The sequence below is a fragment of the Canis aureus genome, chromosome 8 (genome assembly GCF_053574225.1).
Source record: "Canis aureus isolate CA01 chromosome 8, VMU_Caureus_v.1.0, whole genome shotgun sequence".
Taxonomy (NCBI): Eukaryota; Metazoa; Chordata; class Mammalia; order Carnivora; family Canidae; genus Canis; species Canis aureus.
This window is the reverse complement of record NC_135618.1, coordinates 15195115-15218046: the sequence shown is the minus strand read 5'-3', so window position 1 is coordinate 15218046 and position 22932 is coordinate 15195115. Positions and strand designations below refer to the sequence as shown.

The 22932-nt window shown below is 37.8% G+C and overlaps 1 protein-coding gene across 9 annotated transcripts in view; it reads left to right on the top strand.

Moving 5' to 3' along the window:
• Positions 1 to 22932, top strand: part of ZNHIT6 (zinc finger HIT-type containing 6) — an 85416-nt gene that overhangs the window by 47870 nt on the left and 14614 nt on the right. For 2 of the 9 annotated variants that reach the window (XR_013384242.1, XR_013384237.1), the window contains exons 9-12: positions 5361 to 5485; positions 9499 to 9561; positions 11800 to 11920; positions 15815 to 15957. Coding sequence is in view for 3 of the 9 variants with exons in the window: in XM_077905287.1 (XP_077761413.1) it covers positions 5361 to 5485; positions 9499 to 9539 (166 nt within the window). In the remaining 6 variants the exon portion in view is untranslated. Of the gene's footprint in view, positions 1 to 5360; positions 5486 to 9498; positions 10550 to 11225; positions 11442 to 11759; positions 11921 to 15736; positions 15958 to 22932 lie in introns of those variants that run through there. The other 7 variants (XM_077905288.1, XM_077905286.1, XR_013384239.1 and 4 more) reach the window with 6 other exon arrangements.

Genomic DNA, 22932 nt, shown 5'->3' with positions numbered 1-22932 from the left:
AGACATAGGCAGAGGGAGAAGCAGGCTCCGTGCTGGGAGCCCGATGTGGGACTTGATCCTGGGACTCCAGGATCACGCCCTGAGCCAAAGGGAGATGCCCAACCACTGAGCCACCCAGACATCCCCATAGCTTTAGATTTCTATCATGACACTTGTACCAATGAAATATGATAATTATTTTTTGACTAGTACTCTCAATAAACTGTCTTTGAACTTCTGTTACCTGGCAGACCACCTGTATGAGGTAAACACTAAGTAAATATTTGAGAAATCAATTGATGAATAAGTGTTTACATTTCCACATGCATTAATTGTAATAAAGTACGTACTATATCTCTACAAGTTAGGAAGCTTAAGCTCTGAGAAATTGACCTACCAAAAAGAAACCAATTCACAGTTACAAAGCCAGGATTTGGACTTAGGTCTGTCTGCAAGATCATGCTTTTTCTACTTCCTAGTCTTGTCATAGATCATGAACATAATTCCTGCCCAGTATGTCAATTCCCTTCTAGAGGTGCTTTAGTATAAAAAATATTTGGAGTATAAAATCTTATTACTGATACTAGTTAGACAAGTTCCACTTCGGGAACATTTTCATCTGTTAAATTCACTTATTTAATCTTTACAAGCTAGTTGTTGACTAGATAACTTTTCCATCCTTATACTGATGAAGAAAATGGAGTACCCTTGAGGAGTCACAGATCTTTTTTTTTTTTAAGATTTTATTTATTTATTCATGAGAAACAGAGAGAGAGGCAGAGACATAGGAAGAGGGAGAAGCAGGCCCGATGTGGGACTAGATCCCAGAACTCTGGGATCACATCCTAAGCCAAAGGTAGACCCTCAACCCTCAGCCACTGAGCCACCCCGGTGTCCTTTTTTTTTTTTTTAAGATTTTAGAAGAGTCATAGATCTTAAGGACCTTGAGATCAAATGAACAAATGGCAAGTAGAACAAATAAGAGCCTTGTAAGACCCTCCTTAAATTTTTAAGATATGTAATTGGTCACTTTATTTTACCACATCCCATAGGTTTCATACCATGGATAGACTAGAATCATTTACCATTACAGTTACAAACTGCTGAGCTTTCTGAATGAGGAGGCATATGTCTGTACTACCCAACTCATGATTGGTGCCCCATATCAAATTATTAAATTTAGAGAATTATTAAATTTAGAGAATACTCATACTATTAAATGCCAAGCATTTAATCCTTGGCAACTTTAGGAGGGGAAAGGGAGATGATCTCGGGTGTCATTGATCAGATGGGAAATAAAGTGGTTTGTGACTTTTTAAAATTCTGTCTTCTTTTGAGTTAGGAGAAATTTCTTAAAATCCTAATTTGCAAATAAAATAGAGGAAAAAGTTTGAGAACTTGGCCAGTTTCTTTGAAAGTTAGTAACAGAGCCAAAATTAAAAGCATACCCTTGACTATGAAGACAACTTTTATTTATATAATGTCAATCACTGTAACACCTGTTTAGCCTACTGAGCCATGCTGCCCTTATAATGCCCCTGTAAAGCTGCCTGGAGCAGGGTCAGCTAGCAAGCCTGTGAGGGTGAGCAAGTGAAATAACAAGAGGAAATGTCTGAGAGGGTCCCTAAGGGTAAAAAAAAAAAAAAAAAAAAAGACAAATGTTGGTGTCTTAATTCTTCCAAACCTAATTTGTTTGTCTTATGGTAGCAGAACCATTCTACTAATGGGAACTCCAGAGTTTGAGAAAATTTCAAACAGATAAAGCTGCCCCTTAGATTCAGTAACTTAATGGCTTGCAAAAGAGCTAAGGCCTAAATGTTTTAGGCTGTGCCAAGCTGGACTCTACGGGTAATAGAAATAGATAATAAGGATAATAGAAATAGAAACATTCAAAGTGCTTTTAGCCTTCTAGAAGTAAATGTGATCTAAAATACTACTTTTGAAAGTTGTAATTCTATATTTAAGATGTAAAATGTATAAAAAGGCAAATATGTGTTTCTGTGCTTACATAGTAAGTGCCATTCTCTGTTACTCTGAAGAAGTTCAATGACTGTCCTGAACTAAAGTTTCTATCAGAATGTGTTTTATTTTAGGTAAACACAAATGTAAAACTTTGTTCATGGCTTAAGTAAATGAGCGAACAGTTTCTGTGTTTTATCATTTAATCGGCCCCTACCCAATAACTCTCTGAAGTGATACTGTCATTCTCTCCATTTCCAAGCGTGGAAACTGGGGATCAAAGAAGTAACATAACTTGTCCAGAATCATAGACCAGTAAATGATGGTGCCAGGACTTTAACTCAAAGCATTAGACCCCAAACCCAAGCAGCCAGTAAAAGTTGCTGCTTCAATTAACTACAAGTTACAAAATGTTACCCCGCATGCATGTGATAGCTTTTCTTTATAAACAGTTCACACAATTTTCTTTTTAAAAATATGGGCAAATTTTAATGGTAGAACCACTAGTAGTAGAAAAATCAAAGAAATTCAGGATTTCACCTAAAAGGTTATCTAGTAAAGTCCAACCTCTTTTAACTGGAAAGCTGAAGCCTAGAAGCTTCCTGACACTGAATAGCAATATTGCTGTGATTAGAAGTTTGCAACATTTTAGGGTAAACACTAAGTAAAAATCAGTGGTTCTAATGAAAACCATACAACGTACCAGATTTTCACTGTGTTTGAATAAAATACTTTTTAAATAAACCATTTTAAGTTCTTATAAATTTTTGCATCCTAAGTGCTTTGTAAAAAGTAGAAAGAAAAGGTCCTGCTATACACATAAAACAGGGACCAAAATTTTTTTTAATTAAACAAATAAAATCATTGTAGTTTTAAGATTGAAGTAACTTACAATTTATTACATTGGTAATTTTCAATTATCCAGAGATGTTTCTCTGCTGGGAACATATTTTATACTGTATCAGCAAGAATAGTAGGCTTATAGTTACCATGTGGCTTTTGAATAATTTTTTTTTAATTCAGCTTTGGAAATCTAGAAAAACCTAATGAAGATTTAATATTAAGAAAAGAACAAATTACTTAAAACATTAAATCTACACTGAAAATTATCAAAACAAATGAGTAGAAAACATTCCCTTATTTGTGTAATGTCTTTCAGTAGAATTCTTATGATTCAGTTTAAAAAACACATAAGTTACTGCAAGTGTTTATAAGATACTACTTGAAAATTTCCTATTTGAAAATTCAAGCCTTATTTTCTACTAAGAAAAATTTGGTTATATCCGTTTTATATTTTACTTTAAAAGTTAATCTTATACTTTGATATCTAATTCAATCTCATTTTTCTCTTATGTATAATTATTGCTAACTAAAAAAAAAAAAAAAAAAACACTGCTTATTTCAAAGGGAAATAATGTTTAAAAGATGTGAAGCATTTAATCCTTGAATGCTGGAACCACTTTTAAAGTATTGTAAGCACATCTGTGTTACATTACAGAGGGAAAAGAATGTATGCATTCCGTGGCCTATGGGCACTAGGGTGGCTGGTTTAGGAAAACTGAGTATTTGGCATTTCAAGTTTTTTTCAACATAAAAAATTTTCTGTAATTCTAAAATGAAGAATTGAATTCCAGAGGTGGAGCATGTGGTCAGGCAAACGTAAGTCAAGTACATTTGTTCTCTCACTTGTCACCTAATTCTGAAAAAGTAATCAGTTTCTATAGGGGGCTTGTCTTTGCATTTCGTTAAGCACTTGTTTTCCCGTATTTGGAAAGTATTCTATGGGACAAACTTGCAGAGAAATCACTACACCAGGAGTTCTTCCTAAGTGCCTGAATGTCCCAGTCAGCTGTGAGTTATGGTGCAAATAACCTATTACTAATAAGGAAATACCAAAGTTTGTAAATGATTTACTCTTAACAAAATTACAGCAGATTCAAATGTTTTCCGGTGATAACCTCATTCTTGATCACTTGTATTCCAGTGAGCTTTCTTGAGTGGGAGGGAAAAGGATGGCGTTACAGCTGTCAGACTGGGTATCCCTTAGGATGTGCATTTTGCATGTGAATATAATCTGTAATTGGTGGAGATGGAAGAAAAAAGTTGGAGAATTAGGACTACATTGGTGGACATGTTCTCAACTTTTCCTCTTTAACATGACATGATATTCACATGCCAACACATTCCCATATGCAACTCCTAGTGAGCTAGCTGAAATTCTGTCCTTTTCTCTGCTACCCAGAGAAAGGGGAAGGAATCTTAGGGGAATACATCTTTAATCAACTAAAAAAAAAATCTTATATTTAAGTAATGACTTGAGAGTTTCCTACCTTAAGGAACATTAGCATCTAATTACCTATGACACATTTGACAGCTATGTCATGATACCATGACTGATAAACTCCATATTCCTTAAATTTCCAGAAATTCAAGCCTGTTTTTTGTTTTTTATTTTTTAATTTTAAAATAAAGGAAGGCCAAATTTAATTGTATGGCAAAGTAAATTTCTAGAAACTATTTATAATTAGAATTAACTTTTTACAAAGATATTTGTAGCCAGTTATTTTAACACTGTATATTACTGGAAATTCTCATAGGATAGTTTTTTGTTTTTCTTTTAAGGCTCAAACTAAATATATTTGGGAAATTTGAATTTTGAACTAGTCATTGCTAGTCATTGCCTGATCCAAGAATTCATGACACATTAAACAGTAGATAGGGATCCCTGGGTGGCTCATCAGTTTAGCACCTGCCTTTGGCCCAGGGCATGACCCTGGAGACCTGGAATCGAGTCCCAATCAGGCTCCCTGAATGGAGCCTGCTTCTCCCTCTGCCTGTGTCTCTGCCTCTCTCTCTGTCTCTCATGAATAAATAAATAAAATCTATAAATAAATAAACAAACAAACGGTAGATATTGGGGCACCTGGGTGGCTCATTTAAGTGTCTGCCTTCAGCTCAGGTCATGATCTCAGAGTCCTGGGATCAAACCCTATATCTGACTCCCTCCTTAGTGGAGGGTGGGCTTTTGCCTCTGCTCCTCCCCTCTGCTTATATTCCCTCTCTGGCTCTGGCTCCGTCTCTCTCTCTCAAATAAATAAATAAAATATTTTAAAAATAAATCATAGATACTATATAAAAGTCTTTATTCCTTGATCTGAAAATGATTTCTTCTAAAACTTTTCTAAAGTCAAAGTAATTTATCTGCTCTTGATTTAGTTTTAGAACCTGTATAATAATAGCACTTTTACCTGGTTTTCTTAGAGGTATTAAACTTAGTTTATTGTAAGGAAATAAATATTGAATTAATGTCATTAACATTTAAAAAAAATTTAATGTACAGGACTCTGATATATTTTATTTATGAGTAACTTTGAATCGTAAAGGTGTTTTTTATTTTTGTTTTGCTTTTTTTTTTTTGTAAGGTACTATGAACTGGATCCTTGCAAAAGTCTCCGTGACAATTTGAGGAACAAAGTGATCATTGAGTATCCAACATTACATGTGGTATTAAAAGAAGCCAGTCATGATATGGAAGTTCTTCACCAAGGTAAATGTCAAGTTGTTCCTATAATGCTTAGAATGACTCTAGTGAACCTGAGCAATTACATGACTGTCTTTATTTCTATATGTATCTGTTTTCCCACTATATGTACACCCTTAACTGAATTTGCTCTATAGGTAGCTATAGTTAATGTAAAGAATTAAATGAATGAGCTGCTAATTCTCTCATGTTTGAGAACACATAGTTTGTAATATCAATTTAAAAAAAATAAGTTTGAATAGCTATAAAAGAACTTTTTTTTTGCTTTGAGTTCCATACGTGTGTGTCTTTTTAAAGCTAATAATAGCCTTTAAGTAACAGTCTGTCCAATATCAGATAAATTTACTACCTAGTTAAAACTCTTTACTTAGAGATTCCTAAAATGAGGGATTATAAAACATTTTTAGAGTCTCACCATATAGAAAGGAATAATGTTTGAAAGAACATCATGTTTAAAATGTCATTGACTTGACCTTTGTCTCCTTTTTCTTAACACACTGGTTTTATTTTCCTTGATATTTGTTTCTTTGGCTATATTCCTCCCATTTTAGTGATTCTTTAAAAGTATATACTTATCACTCTTTGGTGAGTAGTGGAGTTGGAAGTATTAAAACTAGAAATGGTATATGTAAAAGTTCAGTATATAAAATGACTTATCCATATTTGCAACTACTGATTAAAATAAGCTTCTTGTGTTTCTGAATGCAAATTCTAGAGGATGTGAGTAAAATTCAGAAATTACATTTTAAAAGGGAGAGAGGTGGCTCAACTCAGAACCATTAGATAGCACTTCTAGCTAAGAATAATAGTTATAGGCCAACTTTCATTGTAACAGTCTCCAGACAACCAGTGAATCCTTGGATGGATGGAAATTATTTCTTAAATAATATTATTTGAAACATGTGGTTTGGATTTTATTGTTACACCAGCAATATAAGCTGAAATAATCAGTAACCTTTGTTTTAAGGTGTTCTCTTACATGTATATAATAGGTGTTTATTCCTGGTTAAAAGTGAATAGGAGAAATTTTTTTTTCAAAGTGACCGAAATTTTGTCAGCATTAAAATTTGAAACTAGAATTTTAGCTAGCAAACATGAAGTTTCTAATAATCAATTATGGGCCTCTAAATCTTTAGGTTAATTCTTGACTTTATATTTTTCACAATTTGAGAATATCTGATTTTATTTTCTCAAATTATAAGTGTGTTGTAAATGACCAGGTTTAGTTTTTTGTTTTTTTTTTTTTTTAAAGCTTTGTAAAACCTTACTTTTTCCTTAATATAATTCACATAGCTCTCTAAATGTTGGTTTCAGGGAAAGTTGTTTAGTAATGTGGGTTACTAGCCAGGGCAAACACGTCTGTGTAAATAAACAGAGCACACAGCTCCTCTTTCACCTTGTTTAGGAATGCACACTGAAGGAAGGCTTCCTGTAATGAAGCAAAATGAAAAGGCTACTTTTGTAGTGTACTTGGAACCTGATTAAGTAAAATTTGCTATTTTTTGGTGGGTATATGATATTTGACTTATTTACAGGAAGACAAGTGACTAGTGCTTTCAGGATAGAGGATCATTTAGAGCTACTGTGGCAAAATACTTAAAGAAGGTCTGACAGGATTTTAAGAACCATACAAGTGTTGTCACATCATAAATACACACACTTTAAAAATAATGCCAGGTCTTTTGTACGTGCATTTCTTTGTGTGAGCACTTCAAGGTATCAGTTTCTTTGTACATTCTCACAGTTTGGGATATTCTGCAGGGTGGTCCCTTAATGCAGGAGGAGAGTTATATAAGAACAGGGCATTTTCTTTGGAAAGCCTTGAAATTCCTTCTCTCTCCGGAGGTAGAAATGTTGGATTTTGATCTTGAGTTCATAGCACAAGGTGTCTCTCTTCTAGTTTGGGTAAAATGTGTTTCTGGGCTGGCATTCAGTAGTTTTCACACTTGATCATTGTTACAATGTTTGTTATGGTTGTAGATTGCCATAACTTTTTTTCAAAGGTCTGCCAATATTGATGGGCAATAGGCAAGTTTTGTTTGTTTGCTTTTTGCTTTTTAAGGATTATAAAATGTTGACTATAAAAGGTTGAGCAGTTAAGGTAGTTCAATGGAATGAAAATGTGGAGTGCTAATCACCCATCTTGTATTAGTTCAGTGGGAGGTGCTCAGAATGGTGTTACTTGCTTCACGGGTCCCTATTTACCAAAGTTAGCTAGTGGATTTAAATGACTTGAGAGCATGCTGCATTTCAGTCTAAGAAAAAAAGAATGGAGTGCCATTAAAAGAAGAAAACAGGCAACTTCAGGAAGCATAGAAAGGGAAGCATTTCCCCCAAACTCAGTAGTACAAAGTTCTGTTAATTTAAAAATATCAGAGAAATGTATTTTTCCACTGTTATAACTCAGTCGAGAATATCTCTGCTCGGGGCGGTAATATCTCTGCTTTTTGAAAAGGAATCCAACCCAAAACTAATGACTTGAATTAGTGAAAATACATAGCATAGGAGCTACTCATGCATATCCTTTCATCCATTCTCCCTCCCTCTCTCCTCCCCTCATTCCTCCTTATCCCCCTTTTTCTTCCTCTCTTTCATTGTGTGTGTCACATACTGGGATGGGGAGATGGGGATGGATCTCCAGCACAAGAACACCCATGTAAACTTTAGTGTGCAATAGGTGCTATAATAAAATTTGTATAAATTGCAAAGAAAGCCAGAGGAGAAACAACTGACTTATATTATCATGGAGATGCTTGAGGGACTCTGATAGAGTTTATATAAAATTCCACAAAGATCAGGACTCTATCTTGGATTGACCCTGTTTCAATACTTCACTCATGAAAAAGGATTCAGTAAACATTTTGGTTACTGGGACAATCTTTTTTTTTTTTTTTTTTTTTTACTGGGACAATCTTAAATCTAGGTACCATTGACCAAGAAACTTGGCAGTTGAATATGAGGCAAGATCTAGGTATATGATTCTAGCATCTGCTCTTACTAAGCTGTGGGTCCTTGAGCATTCACTGCCACTGAGCTTTAGTTCCCTTATCTACACTATGGAAATAAATTGCTATAATCCTGAAGCAAAACAATCCGTATTTTAGCCTTAATTTTCATAGTGTTTTAATGTATTACTTCTTTTTAGCTTCATTATGCAATGAAACAGAGCTGTTACTCTGGGTCCCATTTTGCTGAATAAAAAACAAAGTGACTTGTATTCATACTGATTCAGCAAACAGGCTACACTATGGAAATAAATTGCTTATAATCCTGAAGCAAAACAATCCGTATTTTAGCCTTAATTTTCATAGTGTTTTAATGTATTACTTCTTTTTAGCTTCATTATGCAATGAAACAGAGCTGTTACTCTGGGTCCCATTTTGCTGAATAAAAAACAAAGTGACTTGTATTCATACTGATTCAGCAAACAGGCTACACTGGGAGGTCAAATACAAAGAGGAAAGATCTAGTCTCTATCCTTAAGGAACTCTCAGTTTAGTAGGTGAATCATAGTCTTGCTTGCTCCAGTTAGGACAGCTCCTTTAAAGGAGCTCCATTTCTGCTCTAAGTTATCTTTCCTATGAAAGGAAGGAGATGGCGATTAGCTAGTCTTCTCAGCCCACATTCACTCAGCATATACTGACCCTCAATTTTAAGTTAAAAAAAAAAATTATGGAAAAACTTATTCCAACCACACTTGGCCAGCCTATGTGATAATAGTGATCTCTTCAGTAGTACGAATATGGGATCATAACCACACTGTGAAGTGACCATTCCCAAGTCTTCCACAGAGTCAGGAAGGATGTTGCCTCACAAAATATAATTGCCACTCTCAGACATCGTTTCTTTATTGTGGCCAGAACTGTATATCCCTGCTGCCTGGAACATGACATGGTTTGCCTGTCCTATGAGCAGTGCTGTTGGTATGCATCAGAAGGGAAGAGAGAAGAAGGAAAAACAGAACAAGCTAAACAGAAACAGTATAAACACTTGACTGTATGTTTACTTATTTTTTTCAGTGAAAAGTGAATCTACCAAGAACATTGGCAATGAAAATTGAGCACTTCTTCTGGAGGAAGAAGGTGAAAATTCCCAGACAATTGCAGAGGACTGTGCATTGACTAGCTGTTGGATGACTGGGATATTGTCAGTGGGTGGTTGAAATTTTTTGTTTCTCTGAGAGTAATTAAACAATCTAAATAATTTAACAATTATTGTTTAAGTAATTAAACAATCTAAAAAAAGTTCTTTTAAAAGATGAATTTTCTAGCCTCTTGAATTGACTTGTAAGGCCCTTATTCCTAGTAATAACCCGTTTTCTTCACCTGACCAGGATAGTGCTTATTTTAGTTAGGCCCAGGGTTTTAATATGCTTAATTCTGTAGGCTGAAAACTTTGTTACTTTGATGCAAGACCAAACCCAAGGATCACCTGTGTCATCCACAAAGTTGGCACTTCATTGGTGGAACCTCACTAAACATAAAGGCCGTGTGACACACCTGTAGCCACAGGAGGACTGATAGATCAATTGCCCATTCTTGTCTTTAGGGTTTATTTGTAATTTATCCTCTTAAGATGACAGAGTGGGTCTTTTTTACTTGGGTAGCATCCAGTACAGTGTCACATGTAAAGGATAAGTAAATACTATCAACTACTACTACTTATATTCAGTTCACAAAATCAATGGCTTCTCATTGCTTGAACCATCGGTGCTCACCAATTTGGCTCTCCTTGTTTGCACAGTGAACTGTGTCTTATTATGAATTCTGTGCCTTTCATCCTGTTCCCATTCCACTCTCCTCATTACCACACAGGGATGTTGTGATGAGCAGTTTTATGCTGTTTTGAAACATCTAGCAATAACTAAAGAAAGAAACACTTGGAACTCTTCAAAGTGTTACTGGAATGTATATGTGCATTTATGTATATACATGGCTTAATTTATACCTTATGGCAGCTCTGTATACATTATGATCTCACATATTAAAATTAAAGTTTCCTAGTTTTATTGGAATTTATACAGTTATGAAATTGCAGTATGGCTATAAAAAAGTAAAAGATTATTACATCTGTGTTGCATCTGTGTACTTAATGGTTAAGAAAACAATGATAAAATGGGACATTGGTGAATTCGCTTTTAGTTTATAATTGGAATAAGTTTTAGACCAAAGGAAGCCAGAGGCATTAATTAAAGAGGCTTGAGAAAAATAGAAATACGAACTAATAGGAGAAACTTGTAGAACACAAATATCTGTAACCTGGGGATCAGAACTGGAGAAGTGAATCCAAAGACAATAATGCCACAAGGACCCTTCATGTAAAAGTAATAGTGGAACTGTGATTTATAGAAAATAAGGCCTGGCAATTTGAAAAATAGGAATACTTCCTAAAGCAACTTCAGGAATCTTCCTCATACACTGAAAGGTTTGTGTAGAATTATCTTTTTCAAAGTATTTCTGGGGATTTTCAAAGGATTTATATTTAATCTAGATGTGAAATTTGTTTTCTCAAAACAGGCAAGAAATAGGATGAATTGGATCAAATGTGTCACAGAAGTTTTATTGGGAAAAGCGGGAAAGTATACAACAGGAGCATATGATCTGAATATCAGAATGGAGAGCAATTTCCTGATAGTGAAATCTGTTATGACATAGTGCCATTTCCAAGAAAAGTATTGAGTTGCATGTCTTCTAGAATTTTATTTATTTATTTAAAAGATTTATTTATTTATTTATGAGAGACACAGAGAGAAGAGGCAGAGACACATGGAGAAGCAGGCTCCATGCAGGGAGCCCAACGTGGGACTCAATCCCATGTCTCCAGGATCAGGCCCTGGGCTGAAGGCGGCGCTAAACTACTGAGCCACCTGGGCTGCCATGTCTTCTAGAATTTAAATTGAAAACTGGACAACTAAAGGATATATCCTGTCCACCCCATCCCCTATCCTCACCCCCCTGCCCAGGTGAAAAATGAAACGGGGAAAAGTCTGCACACTGCAATGCAGCTTTGCCATCCCTGTAGTCTAGAATTCTGTGAGATTTTCCAATTACAGACTGTTCCTTGGGAAAGAATTTAGCGTAGTTCCCTTAAATATAACTATCAGCTCATTTGATTTATATACCCCACAGGATTTACAATAAACATGTTTGAGTGAATAACCAGGATAACTACTTGGAGGGAGTGAAGTTGGAATAATTCACTGAGAGCCCTAGAAGTTCATAGTATTAAGACTCAATTTCTTTTCTTTTCTTTTTTTCCTTTTTTTTTTTTTTTTTTTGAGGCCCTCTCCATTTGGATTCTTGACAAATTTGGATGAATAGACAAATTCCCTGACCCATGTTAAGTTCAACATCCTGCATTTTGTTCACGAATCACATTTTAAAAGGAGGAAGAGCTTCACCTGGCCTTCTTTATTTTTTAAGCAATGATTTCAAAGGCAAGGTAGGCCTTTCATAATTGCTAATTATTGTATATGGGATTAGTAGCCGTAAATTACAGTAAACAAAGCTTGCACCTGTTCATACTATAAATAGGAGTTAAGGAGAGTTAGTATAATAGATATTTAAGATTCCAAAGTGTAGTTGAGCCAATTTGTTTCCCTGTAGCAAGTAGTGCAATTCAGGTTTCAGGGTGTATAATAAAATGTTAAACTCATAACTCTAATACCAACAGTTTTCTTTATACATTTGGTTTAATTTGGTTAATTATGTGCACTGATTTCATATTCGTCATTAAGTTTTAAGTAAAGATACCTAGCCTACTTTTATTTAATCATATACTACTGTGTTAAAATTTATTTTCAAGTAGATGTTGTATACTTTTGATTATTAACCAGTTGTTCTTCAGTTGCAAGTAACAGAAAACTCAGATTAGCATAAGCACGAATGGCAACTTACTGGCTCATATACAAGGAAGTCCAGGCATGACTTGGTCTAAACACCCTAGGAAGCCATCTTTCCATCTACTTGTGTTTCTCTGGGTTGGTTTGTGTTTTGCTAGATTGCTTTTCTCTTTCAGGCCGATTTTCTCTTTGGGGAAAAGAGGCAGTGAGGTGAGAATGGTAGATGGCAGCCATTGACAATATCAACTTAAATCATCATAACCAAAGCATGGCAACAAGTTATGTAAAATTTGGGAAAGAACTTTGATTTTGCCCACATTTCATCACATTCTGTCCTGAAAGGAGTTACCCCAGAGGAAAAGGAAATTATCAGGAAAAGGAAGAGGGTAGGGAGCAGAAGAGGCAAGATGGTTGCTGAGAATACAAAACTGATGTCCATTGTACCCTCTTTGAGTTGGAGTAGCAAGAGTTTTCTGATTTGAAATAACATGAGTAAAATTCAAAACTAACCTATAAGCCCCTCATTGGCTTTACATAGAGATTTTAGTTCCTACTTGATGCTATTATTACTGCTTTGAGTTGCCATTATAGAGTTTTAAAAATTACTAATGTGTATTAATAGCTTACAAAATACCAAGCATTATCTATCCCTAGCCCTTTATATACTTGGATCAACATTTAAGATTTCTTCACAACAGTCCAGTGAAGTAGATGTGACAGGAAAGCCCTACAGTAAGTGGGATACAAAACATCTAGTAACATGAAATGGGTTTGCATTATTACAGGCTGAAAGGTATGACAGACTGAGTTGGTACAACTAACTGTCCAGGATTCCTGGTGTCTAACAGTAGAGTCCTGAGTCCATTCTGTAGTTTGGCACCATATGGTAGCAGATGTCCACTCAGGTTAAAATATTGATGGGACAATTGTGAGTCCTATATCTGACTTGTACTTCTAGGATAACAGAGTGAGTCCAGCAATCTGGATGCCAGTCAATGCCTGTTTCATCATCCTTATCTGAAATTAATCCACCCTGTTTCCTCACTCTCAGAGACAGCCTGCTGCTTCCGTTCCCAACTTCACCTCCCCTCTCCTTATTCTTCACCTTTACCAAGAGTTAAGAATTTGAGCCCACCTGCCACTTGTGAACAGGGGCTAGATGAAGAATAAAAATGGCCGTGTTGACAGCATTACTGACAGGATTTACTATAAATCTATTTTACAGATGAAAAATCCAAGCACTGAGGTTAAAGCTTACTCTTAGGTCAGATAGCTAAATGATAAATGATGAAGCTTGAATATTTTCCTTCTAGTCTTGAAGGCCAAACCTATAGTTGATACTTGCATGAGAAGATAAGCACAGTTACTGGCATGAAGTAAGCCCTCAATAAAGGGTTGGGCATTGAGATGAAGTGGGAGGAATAGGAAAGCTCTCTAGGTTAAAAAAAAAAAATTTATAAAAAGTTTGAGTTTTTATAGATCTCTTTCAACCTATAGCAAAATCTCTAATAGGATAATATTAATAACTAAAAACGTAGAACTTAGCATGAGCAAGGCACCATTATAAATATAACTACCAGCTGTTGTATCCTCTCAATCCTGTGAGGTGTAGGTACTGCTGTATTTTTTTGAACCTAAAATGTCATTAATAATAAGATATTTTATCTTATAACTAAGAAAAAGTTGCTGCCAGTTAATGACATAATGCTTTTTAAACACTCAATTTAGACTGTTTATACTTATACAGAGCTCTTTTAGTCATTTTATTTCAGCAGATCTAACACTCCATCAATTTATAAGACACACCATTTTGTATACCACCAGGAACAAAAACATAGCTTAATTGTGTGACACATCCTATTTGGGTTGGTAAAATATGAAATAAGAGTGCAGAATTGATGTAATATGGTACTGAGACAAGTTTTTATATCACTCTGTGCTCATATAAAAAGAAAAACAAAGTGAAATTAACTGGGTAAGGCATTCCTAAAGCTTCGCATTAATCAGGACAGTGATTTGTGGACCAAATATTGAAAGGCTGCAGTTGTCCATTTGTGCCAGCAGAAACAACCACCAAGTCCACGTATGTGCAAACAGTGATAACTGCATCATGACTGTGGCCTGGCCAAAAGCTATTTTACAGCTAAAGATCTCAGAGATCTTAAAATATGGGCTCTACAGTCCCTTAAGCACAGTACCATCATCCCTATTTTGTAGGATATGGACAGAGAAACTGAGTTCCACAGGTCAGTCACATGGAGAGTAAATAGGTGAACCAGGATGCAAACCAAGGCCAGTTGGGCTTCAGAGGTCACATTCTTAACCTTTAGGTTACACAGCCTTCTGAGTGGGCTTGGTCTGAGTCATCAGGCTACCTTAACATTTCTTGGAAAAGGACAGTTTCTTTATAGTTTCTAAAACTGCTTTGCCTAGAGGTTTTTCTCTTCGATGATAGACAGCAGGCTGAGTTTCTCCTAGTACGTTTAGTTCCCCTCGGGTATCTCATCCAGGGTACTGACCTTTTCCGCTGGTTTGGATAAAAAAAATTTCAATCACTTGAGTTTGTTTGAAAGCATCTGTTAATGCTAATGCCAGTTTCTTTCATTGGATTCCAGGGTATTAGCATCAAGTCCGTTTTACTGGCTATTATGAATTGTGTCCTGCCGATTTGAGCACTGCTCAAAGTAGTTGCAGCAGACCCCAGGGAGCGTGGCTCTCCCAAGACTCCCCGGGGAGGGGGCCAAAGGGGAAAGGACATAAGGGCACAAAGACAACTATTATTGATTGTCACGTTGACTTTATGTCAAGTTGCAGAAGGAACATGTGCTGGGCATGCTGGTGACTCTAGCTGAGAGCTATTGAGCATTGCCTCTGGACAGGACAGGCTTGGGGTCAGGCTTGGGAAAGTTAGGACAGCCACATGGGAGGAAGTATCAATTCAGGACCTGTGGGGAATCCAGAATGGCTTCAGAAGTGGAAATGGAATGGTTGGAGGAAATCCATGAAAAGAGCAGAGCAGACCAATGAAAGGCCATGTTATCAGGGAAATGTAAGTTTTAATTCTTAATTCCATAGAACTAAAGCCACTTCTCATGCTCTGAACTGTATAACCAAGGAGAGAAGTACATTAAGCCACTTGATTTTTAAAAGGAAATTTTCTATCTCCCTGGGGTAGGTAATGCAGGGACTATCGAATGGTGGTTTGGCTTTTAACTTCAGAAAGACTTCCCTTCTCCCAGGTTTCTGCTAAGCACTCAAAGTTATTTTTACTGTGAGAAGAGACTGTCACACCCCACCTCTTGGTATCATGATTTCTTTTGGCTCCTTAAACAGTTGATTCTAGTTTAAGTCCATATGGTATAAATCTGTGGTGCAAAGACAGTCCCGAAAGCCCAATAACTTCTTATTTTTCCTAGAGCCCTGTGGTCCTACTCTTGACTGCTGCTCTGTGTTCCTAAAGAAAAACAGTAGAGTCCAATCTCTGTGTTTTGAAGTTTCAGTGGCTGGTTAACCAGATGCTGTGATGCTGTGCTTCAGGGCCCCCGCCAACACAGAAGAGACAGCAACTTTTTCCATGTTCCTGACAGATTGGAAGGTGTTTTTTCACATTCTCTGCTTCAGATCTCTCCCTGGAAAGGTTGGTCAGTTGTTCAGCCAACATCTTTGGCCTCTGCAGCTAGTGCAGCTTAGAAGCCTGTAAATAGTTTCTGCCACATTTGGACCCTCACAAACAAAACTTCTAAGCATTGGAAATGGAAAACTTGAGGTAGCGAGGAGAGCCAAGTGAGAGCGGGCATCCAGTCCCCCAGGTAATGAATTGATAGGACTCTGTAAGAAGGAAGCCACTGTTCGTGGCTGACCTGTGTGTGGACAAAGGGAAAACATGATCCAGATGTTTTTTTCTCACTTTCCTAAGTGGCAAGAGGAGCACTTGTAAGGTTTGGTTTGGTTTTCTTTCTAATCAGATTCTCTTTCCTACCAAACCTGGGTGCCCCTTAGGAGTGAGAGGGCAAGCAAGTTATTTCTCAGCTTATTTCACACATCAAAAAGCATTTGATTTGAAATTTATAATTTAGCCCATGCAGAAGTATTTCATTATCATCTGTAATCTCCTACAGTCCCCTTTTGTCTTTCTCCAAAGAATAGTAATGAATCTAGAAAGCTTAGGCCAAGTGATGGTACAAGTATGGATTATATTAAAAGATATAGTAAAAATCAGTTGTTTGCTCCCTGACATGCATCCCCCTGGTAACCATACCTTGAGTTCCTCTGGGAAACTACTAGCTCCCCTTTTGTTCTCAGCCATCTGGTTTGGATGGGATTAAGCCCAACCCTAGCTCATGGGTGGGTTTTCATCAGCCTAAACAGATCAGAGTATTCCACTCCTCTGACCACATGTTTGATTCCAACTGTGCAGGTGGCCTAAGCTGGTACAATCTGAGGGAACTACAAAACAGGCAGGGCATGGACTCTCCCCTGCTGTAAAAATGTAAGGCTAAAAAGTGGGTTAGCGTGTTCTGCTACTGTAAGGAGAGCCAGTCTGAAGCCAAGCCATCTATCCCTGTGGAGTGTTGAATTGCACTAGCCAATACATTCCTTTTCTTTTTCCTTATTCAAGTATTTGTAAATTGGATTTTCTGTCAACTATATCAGAATTCGAAACCAGGAAATGAAGTGTGGCAAGTTATAGGCCCTTGATTATGGAATTGGCTGAATCAAGATAGTGAGGAGAGCCTCTGTCCTAGACTAAAGTGGTAGTAGGGACTACATTGGTCCATACAAGAAAAATAATCTTAACTTTCCCTTTAAGGACATTTTATGGCAGTTGCACACAGCACTTCTGTGACATTCCACTTAGGGAACTTGGCCATGTGGCCACAGCTACCTACAAGGAAATCTAAGAAAGTCTTTACACTGGGTGGCAATGTGATTAACTTAAAAGTTGTGGATCTTTTTTCTGAGGAGGAAAATTAAATGGGTATTGGAGGGTAAGGAACAGTCTTTACTATAGATGACCACTAGCAATTCTTGCTTTGTGGTACTGTAATAGTTGGTTTTTCCATTGTTAATATATATTGGGACCTTTAGTTCATATGTTTCCCTGAGATGCAACTTTAAGGGACTTGGACAAGAAGTTCAGGCTGTAGGATGTATTGATTATAAGTTGGAGCCTTTGTAAATCTTATAAGAAAGAAGAATTTACTTTGAAGCTAATGCCTCTAAAAACAAAGAAAGCATGAAATAGGGCCTTGCTATAAGAAATGCTTTCTGAAAAAAAAAAAAATGCTTTCTGCTGGTGATGGATCATCTAAGTAGACTGTGTGCAGTGGTCTGGATCCTTGATTGATGGAAAAGCCAGGTTCCTTCCTACATTTAGGTTCGTTTGAACAAAATAAGGAAGAAAGGAACAGTACAATAAAGACCTGGAATAAGTGTGATCTCCCAAGCCTCTTCTAGAATCCTCTTGTTATACCCTTCCAACCTGTCCAGAGGAACATCCATGCCTTTAGGAAAGATGCAGCTGGTGTGCAGCCTCCTAGCAAGCAGACAGTAGCTGTTCCTCTCCTCTCCAGGTCATTGCTCTGTATTGCCCCCAGAGGCCAATATGGAAGCAAAAGCCATTAACTACAGCCATCCCAACCTGTGCTCTAAATGAAAAGCTATTAATCAACTAGATATCTACTTTTATTACCAACCCATGGAATTGACCAGTGTATTAATCAGGGTTCTCCAAACAACCAAAGAGAGAGAGAGAGAGATTGATGAGAGAGAGAGAGAGAGAGAGAGAGAGATTGATTATACAGAACTGGTTCATGTGATTATGGAGTCTGGCAATTCCATATCTGCAAGATGAGGTAGCAAGCTAGAAACCCAGAAGAGCTGGTGTTTCAGTTCAAGTCTGAAGGAATGTACCAGTTCAAAGGTGGTCAAGAAGAGAAATTCTTACTCAGGGGAGGGTTAGCCTTTTTGTTCTTTTCAGGCCTTCAGCTTATTGGCTGTGACCTACCCGCACTGGGAGAGCAATCTGTTTTACTCAGTCTTCTAATTTAAATGTTAATCTTATCCAAAATAACCTTCACAGAAACATCTAGAATCATGCTTGCCCAAATATCTGAGCACTATGTGGCCCAGTCAAGTTGACACATAAAATTAACCATCACAACCAGAAACACATGGATGGAAGCCAACTAAAGTCATGAGGGATTTATATCACAGAGAAATCCCCAATGACAAAAATGATTGCCCAACCCCTAAATCAGTCCTCAGAGCCCCATCTCCCATCACATGTACACTCTAATGTTACACCAACCAGCAGTGGCTGCTAAAGCTGTATAGTCCCCTGAGGAAGTTCTCTTGCAATAATAATGAACAAGGGGAGATCCTCTTGGAGAGTGGAATTGAGGCAACCCCAGAGCTTGACTTCACTGCAAGATAGGAATCTTTGCCATTTCTGTCCAAAAGATTGTAATATGTGTGAGGATTGAATGTTTTACATTCTCCCCTCTGCAATTTGGAGTTTTTATTGCAGTTCTGTTTTGTCTCTCCTATTATACATAGGGTGTGGTTAAACTTACTATTTACCCACAGATCACTGAACCATGAAGAGTTACTTAACATGATTTGCACATTGACATAAATATTGGACTTGGATCTAGCGTTAGTGACTGGATAAATTTTTATATTATCTCCCTTTGGGAAGGGAATGTGGCCTGTATGTTTGGAAGCTGTGGGATAATGTTAGGTGGCCAGAGTTTGGAGTATCCAACAGTGCTTAGTCCTTCTATCTAATATCCCACATTTCCTTTACATTCTTAGCTGTCTCATTTGGCTGGGATTGATAACCCTCTACCCATTCCACCCTCTCAGCCAAAGTAATTGGTTCAGGAATGGGCATGGATTTTCATACCAGGGTGAGCCTCTGGATTTTTACTTGGTATGTTAGAACTCAGTCTCTCTTCCTCGTTGGATTAACTTTTATGGGGATGGGTACCCATTTATGGTGCTGCAAGGAGAGCCAGCCTGAGAGTCGAGCTAGAAGTGGAGTTGAGAGATGATCCTAGTAACATTTTCCTGTCATTCTGCAGTCTTTCTGGCATACTTGCCTCCCATTCACATCTACAACAGTAACAAATTTTCCCAAGTGACATATAGAATGTGAAGAAGGTCAAATAAGCACCTCTTGTTAGTGGTCTTGTCATCTTTTCTGAACAGCTCTCCTCTTTGGTCACCTCCAACATGTGTGATTCAAGTCTACAGAACCACAGAACCTTGGGATCTGACACCCAAAATGATCATAGAGATCAGCTAGTCCAGGGCCTCCCAAGGTGTCTCAGGAGGTAAGCAAGGTGATTTTTAGGTGACTCGTGAATATTTTTTATTTTCATAAATATAATTATTATGATGAATCTTAGTAAAATATAATTACCACTTTCACATCAAACCTGTGATTTCGCAGGTTTTATGTAACGCATTTACTGAAGGGGAAATTGAAGCTTTGAGAGATTAATAGCTTTCTTAGGGATTGCCCAGATGGTGAATGAAGGGTGAGAGATATTAAGTATGGAATCTTAAAACTGGGGAGGGATTCTGGAGATCATGGAGTCACTTCCACACCCTCACACACCTTCAATGTCAGAATTCCCTCCACAGCATCTCTCATATTCAGCCTCTATTTGAATATTCCCACAGATGGGAAGCTTATCACCAATTGAGGCGCATATTCCATTTTGGCAGTTCTGAGAGTTAGAAAACTTTCCCTTTACACTGAACCAAAATCAGCCCCTTGAAATTTCTTTCCAGTTCTTCCTTCTGAATCCACTCCCCAACTTGAAATGTTCAAGTCAGTTACTCTGCCCCCCCCACTTCTCCCTCAACACATATGCACATGAATGCACACATGCATAGGTGCACATATGCACACGCACACACATACATTTCATGGAATGTGGTTTTGAATCATTCTGTCATTTTCTCATCATTCTTTTTTTATTTAACACTCAAATGTCTTTGTTGTTATTAAACCCACGTATCTAGAACATGATTTACTATATATGCAGCAAAACTAAACCAGAGTTATCCCACCCTTTATCCTGGACCTCATTCAGATAGCCACATCCCATGGCTGACCACTGAGAGACGGTGTCCATCTTTTCTTTTAACCATCACTCCATAGTCAACAGGCTGACTAACAGAACCTAAGTTCAAAATTTGTGATTTATTCTTACTCCTTTTCATTCTAGTGTGTTGAGTTATGTTTTTTGTTTGTTTTGAATCTTGAGTCTATCAGTGATTCATTAAATCTGGGAATACTAGAACCTTAACAAAAGTAGTTTGGGATACATAAAAATGTAGTGAATGAATAAAATGATAAATTTATAGAACCTAGTATCCAAGAGATTGATGTAGACTAAAAACATTAATGGGTATAACATAGATTAACATAGACTAATGAACGATAAAAAGGTATTTAATACAGTGTCCTCACCATGCCTACCTAATGCCCCTGCTGGTCAATACCAGAGACAGAACATTGAGTTATACTACTTAAAGATCTCAACATGGAATTTCTTAATAGTTTCTCCCTGCTACAGAAATAAAACTGTCTTTGGCCTCTGGAAACTACTCTAGTATACTGATTAAAGGAACTAGTTTGAGAGTTAACTAGAACTGAGTTCAAACCATGACTCTATGGTTTACTAGTTATATAGCCTCTCACAAGCTATATAGCCTCTTTGAGCCTCAATTAACCAAGGAAACCATATGGTATCCATTTCAGGCTTATAAGAAGTATACACGATGCGACCATGTAGCATCTGGCACATGGTAAACTTTCAGTATACTGTGGCTATGATCGTTTTTAAATCTATTGATAAGCACATAAAGTAATAAGAAAAATTGAGAATAAAAATTAGCCCATGAAGTATGTCAATCAGGGTACTCTTAATTTGGTGAAGAAAATTCCTAACCCTCTTAGGGCTTCCATGTTGGAAGAAATGGAGCTTTGAGAGGTTCAGGGAGCAGCTTTGATGAAGGAACCAGCAGAAACCAGCTAGAGCAGTTTCCTTCACCAGTGGGCTAAACACAGTGCTATCTGGAAGGCACAGAGGTGTTTTGTCCATAAGGAGGCCACTCACTCTGAGTGTCACCTCTAGAGGCATCAGAGTCCTTCTAGACTTGCCTTCGTAAATGGCTTTGAGAGACTAAAGGAGTTTGGAGTGCAGAGACGCAATAAAAAGGTTGTTTCTCTTCCAGTGTATTTTTTTTTTTCAACTTGAGATTTGCCATCCTACCTGAACACAGTTTTCAATCTAAGAAGTTACTGGATGCATGTGTCTGGGCAAGCACAGGCTTCTAAGGATTGCGCTTTCAAACACTGGCAGGACTTACCAGAGTTGGACGAGGGTAGCCTCATCTGATCTGAGGATTATTGTCAGGCAGGAGGGTTTTAAAAATTTAAATCCCAGTTTTTTAACACGCAGGAAAACACCTGGCTTCCTACCCTGTGAAATAGATGGCTTCAGTTGGCTTCCTTGGTTTGTGTTTTTTGGGTTTTTTTTTTTTAAGTTTTTAGATGTACTGGGTTTTTTTTTTCCCCCTTTATTGACAAAAGAGCAGTCAGTCCCTAGCTATTCATCTATTGGCCCCACTGTTAAGACTTGTAAAAGCTCCCAGATTTGTACTTTCTGGTGACCCCATGATTTTATACCAACTCCCCCACTCGCTGCCATTCCTTTAGCAGTCAGTGCTGCCTTCTTGAGACAGGAGTACTAACAGACTGTTTTACTTGGAGGTTTTATAGTATTTGTCATTTACCTCTAGATATTCAAAGCTGGGGAGCGTGCGCACGGGCACATCTTGCCCTTTGCCACATTGGTGGTTGTGTTTCTTTTCCATTTGCACAAGGTCACATCCAGAGCTCTTCCTCCCTGAGGGGAGGTTGCACATTCGTCACTTAATCTTCCTCTCATTTCCTTCTGTTAGGATCACATAGCCCTTCCTGAGGTATTGCCGTTTTTTCCATTTCTTCTTTGCTCCCTCCTTTCTTTTAATAACTCTGGGAGACAGGGAGGCACCTTGTAAAGTTAATTTCCTCTGAAGCGTTCAAAGCAAAGGCATCTCTCAGCCCAGACACCACCACCCCTCTCCACCCCTCAGCGACGACGCACTCCCCTCCTCAAAGCCTTAGTCACCCTGGGTTGTGCCCGCCGCCCAGGACTGTCCATGCCCTGGCTTCGTCTCAGGGGCACAGTGAATCGCTCTGTCTAATGACTCTTTGGTCTGGGTGTGTGGACCCTAGTTGGGAAGAATCTCCCCATTTATTTGCCCTGTTCCTCCCCTTTTTTACTTCCTCACTGTGCACCCCTGCCCCCCAATCCCCTTCTCTGCTTTCTGCTTTCTCTGGTACTTTCAGGACTCAGGGGCTGGCTGCCTGCCTGTCCCGGGGATGGCATTTCCTCTTCAAAGGTCTGTGGCCTCCGCCACCCAGCTCTACCAGGCACACAAGTCTTTGGAATTGCTGTGGCTTTGCTGCCCGCCTGCCTACTTGGAAGGCCAGGGCCGTTTTTTAAACACCCCTTTGGTTTCTTGGGGTGAAGCTTTCCTCAATCCTGTT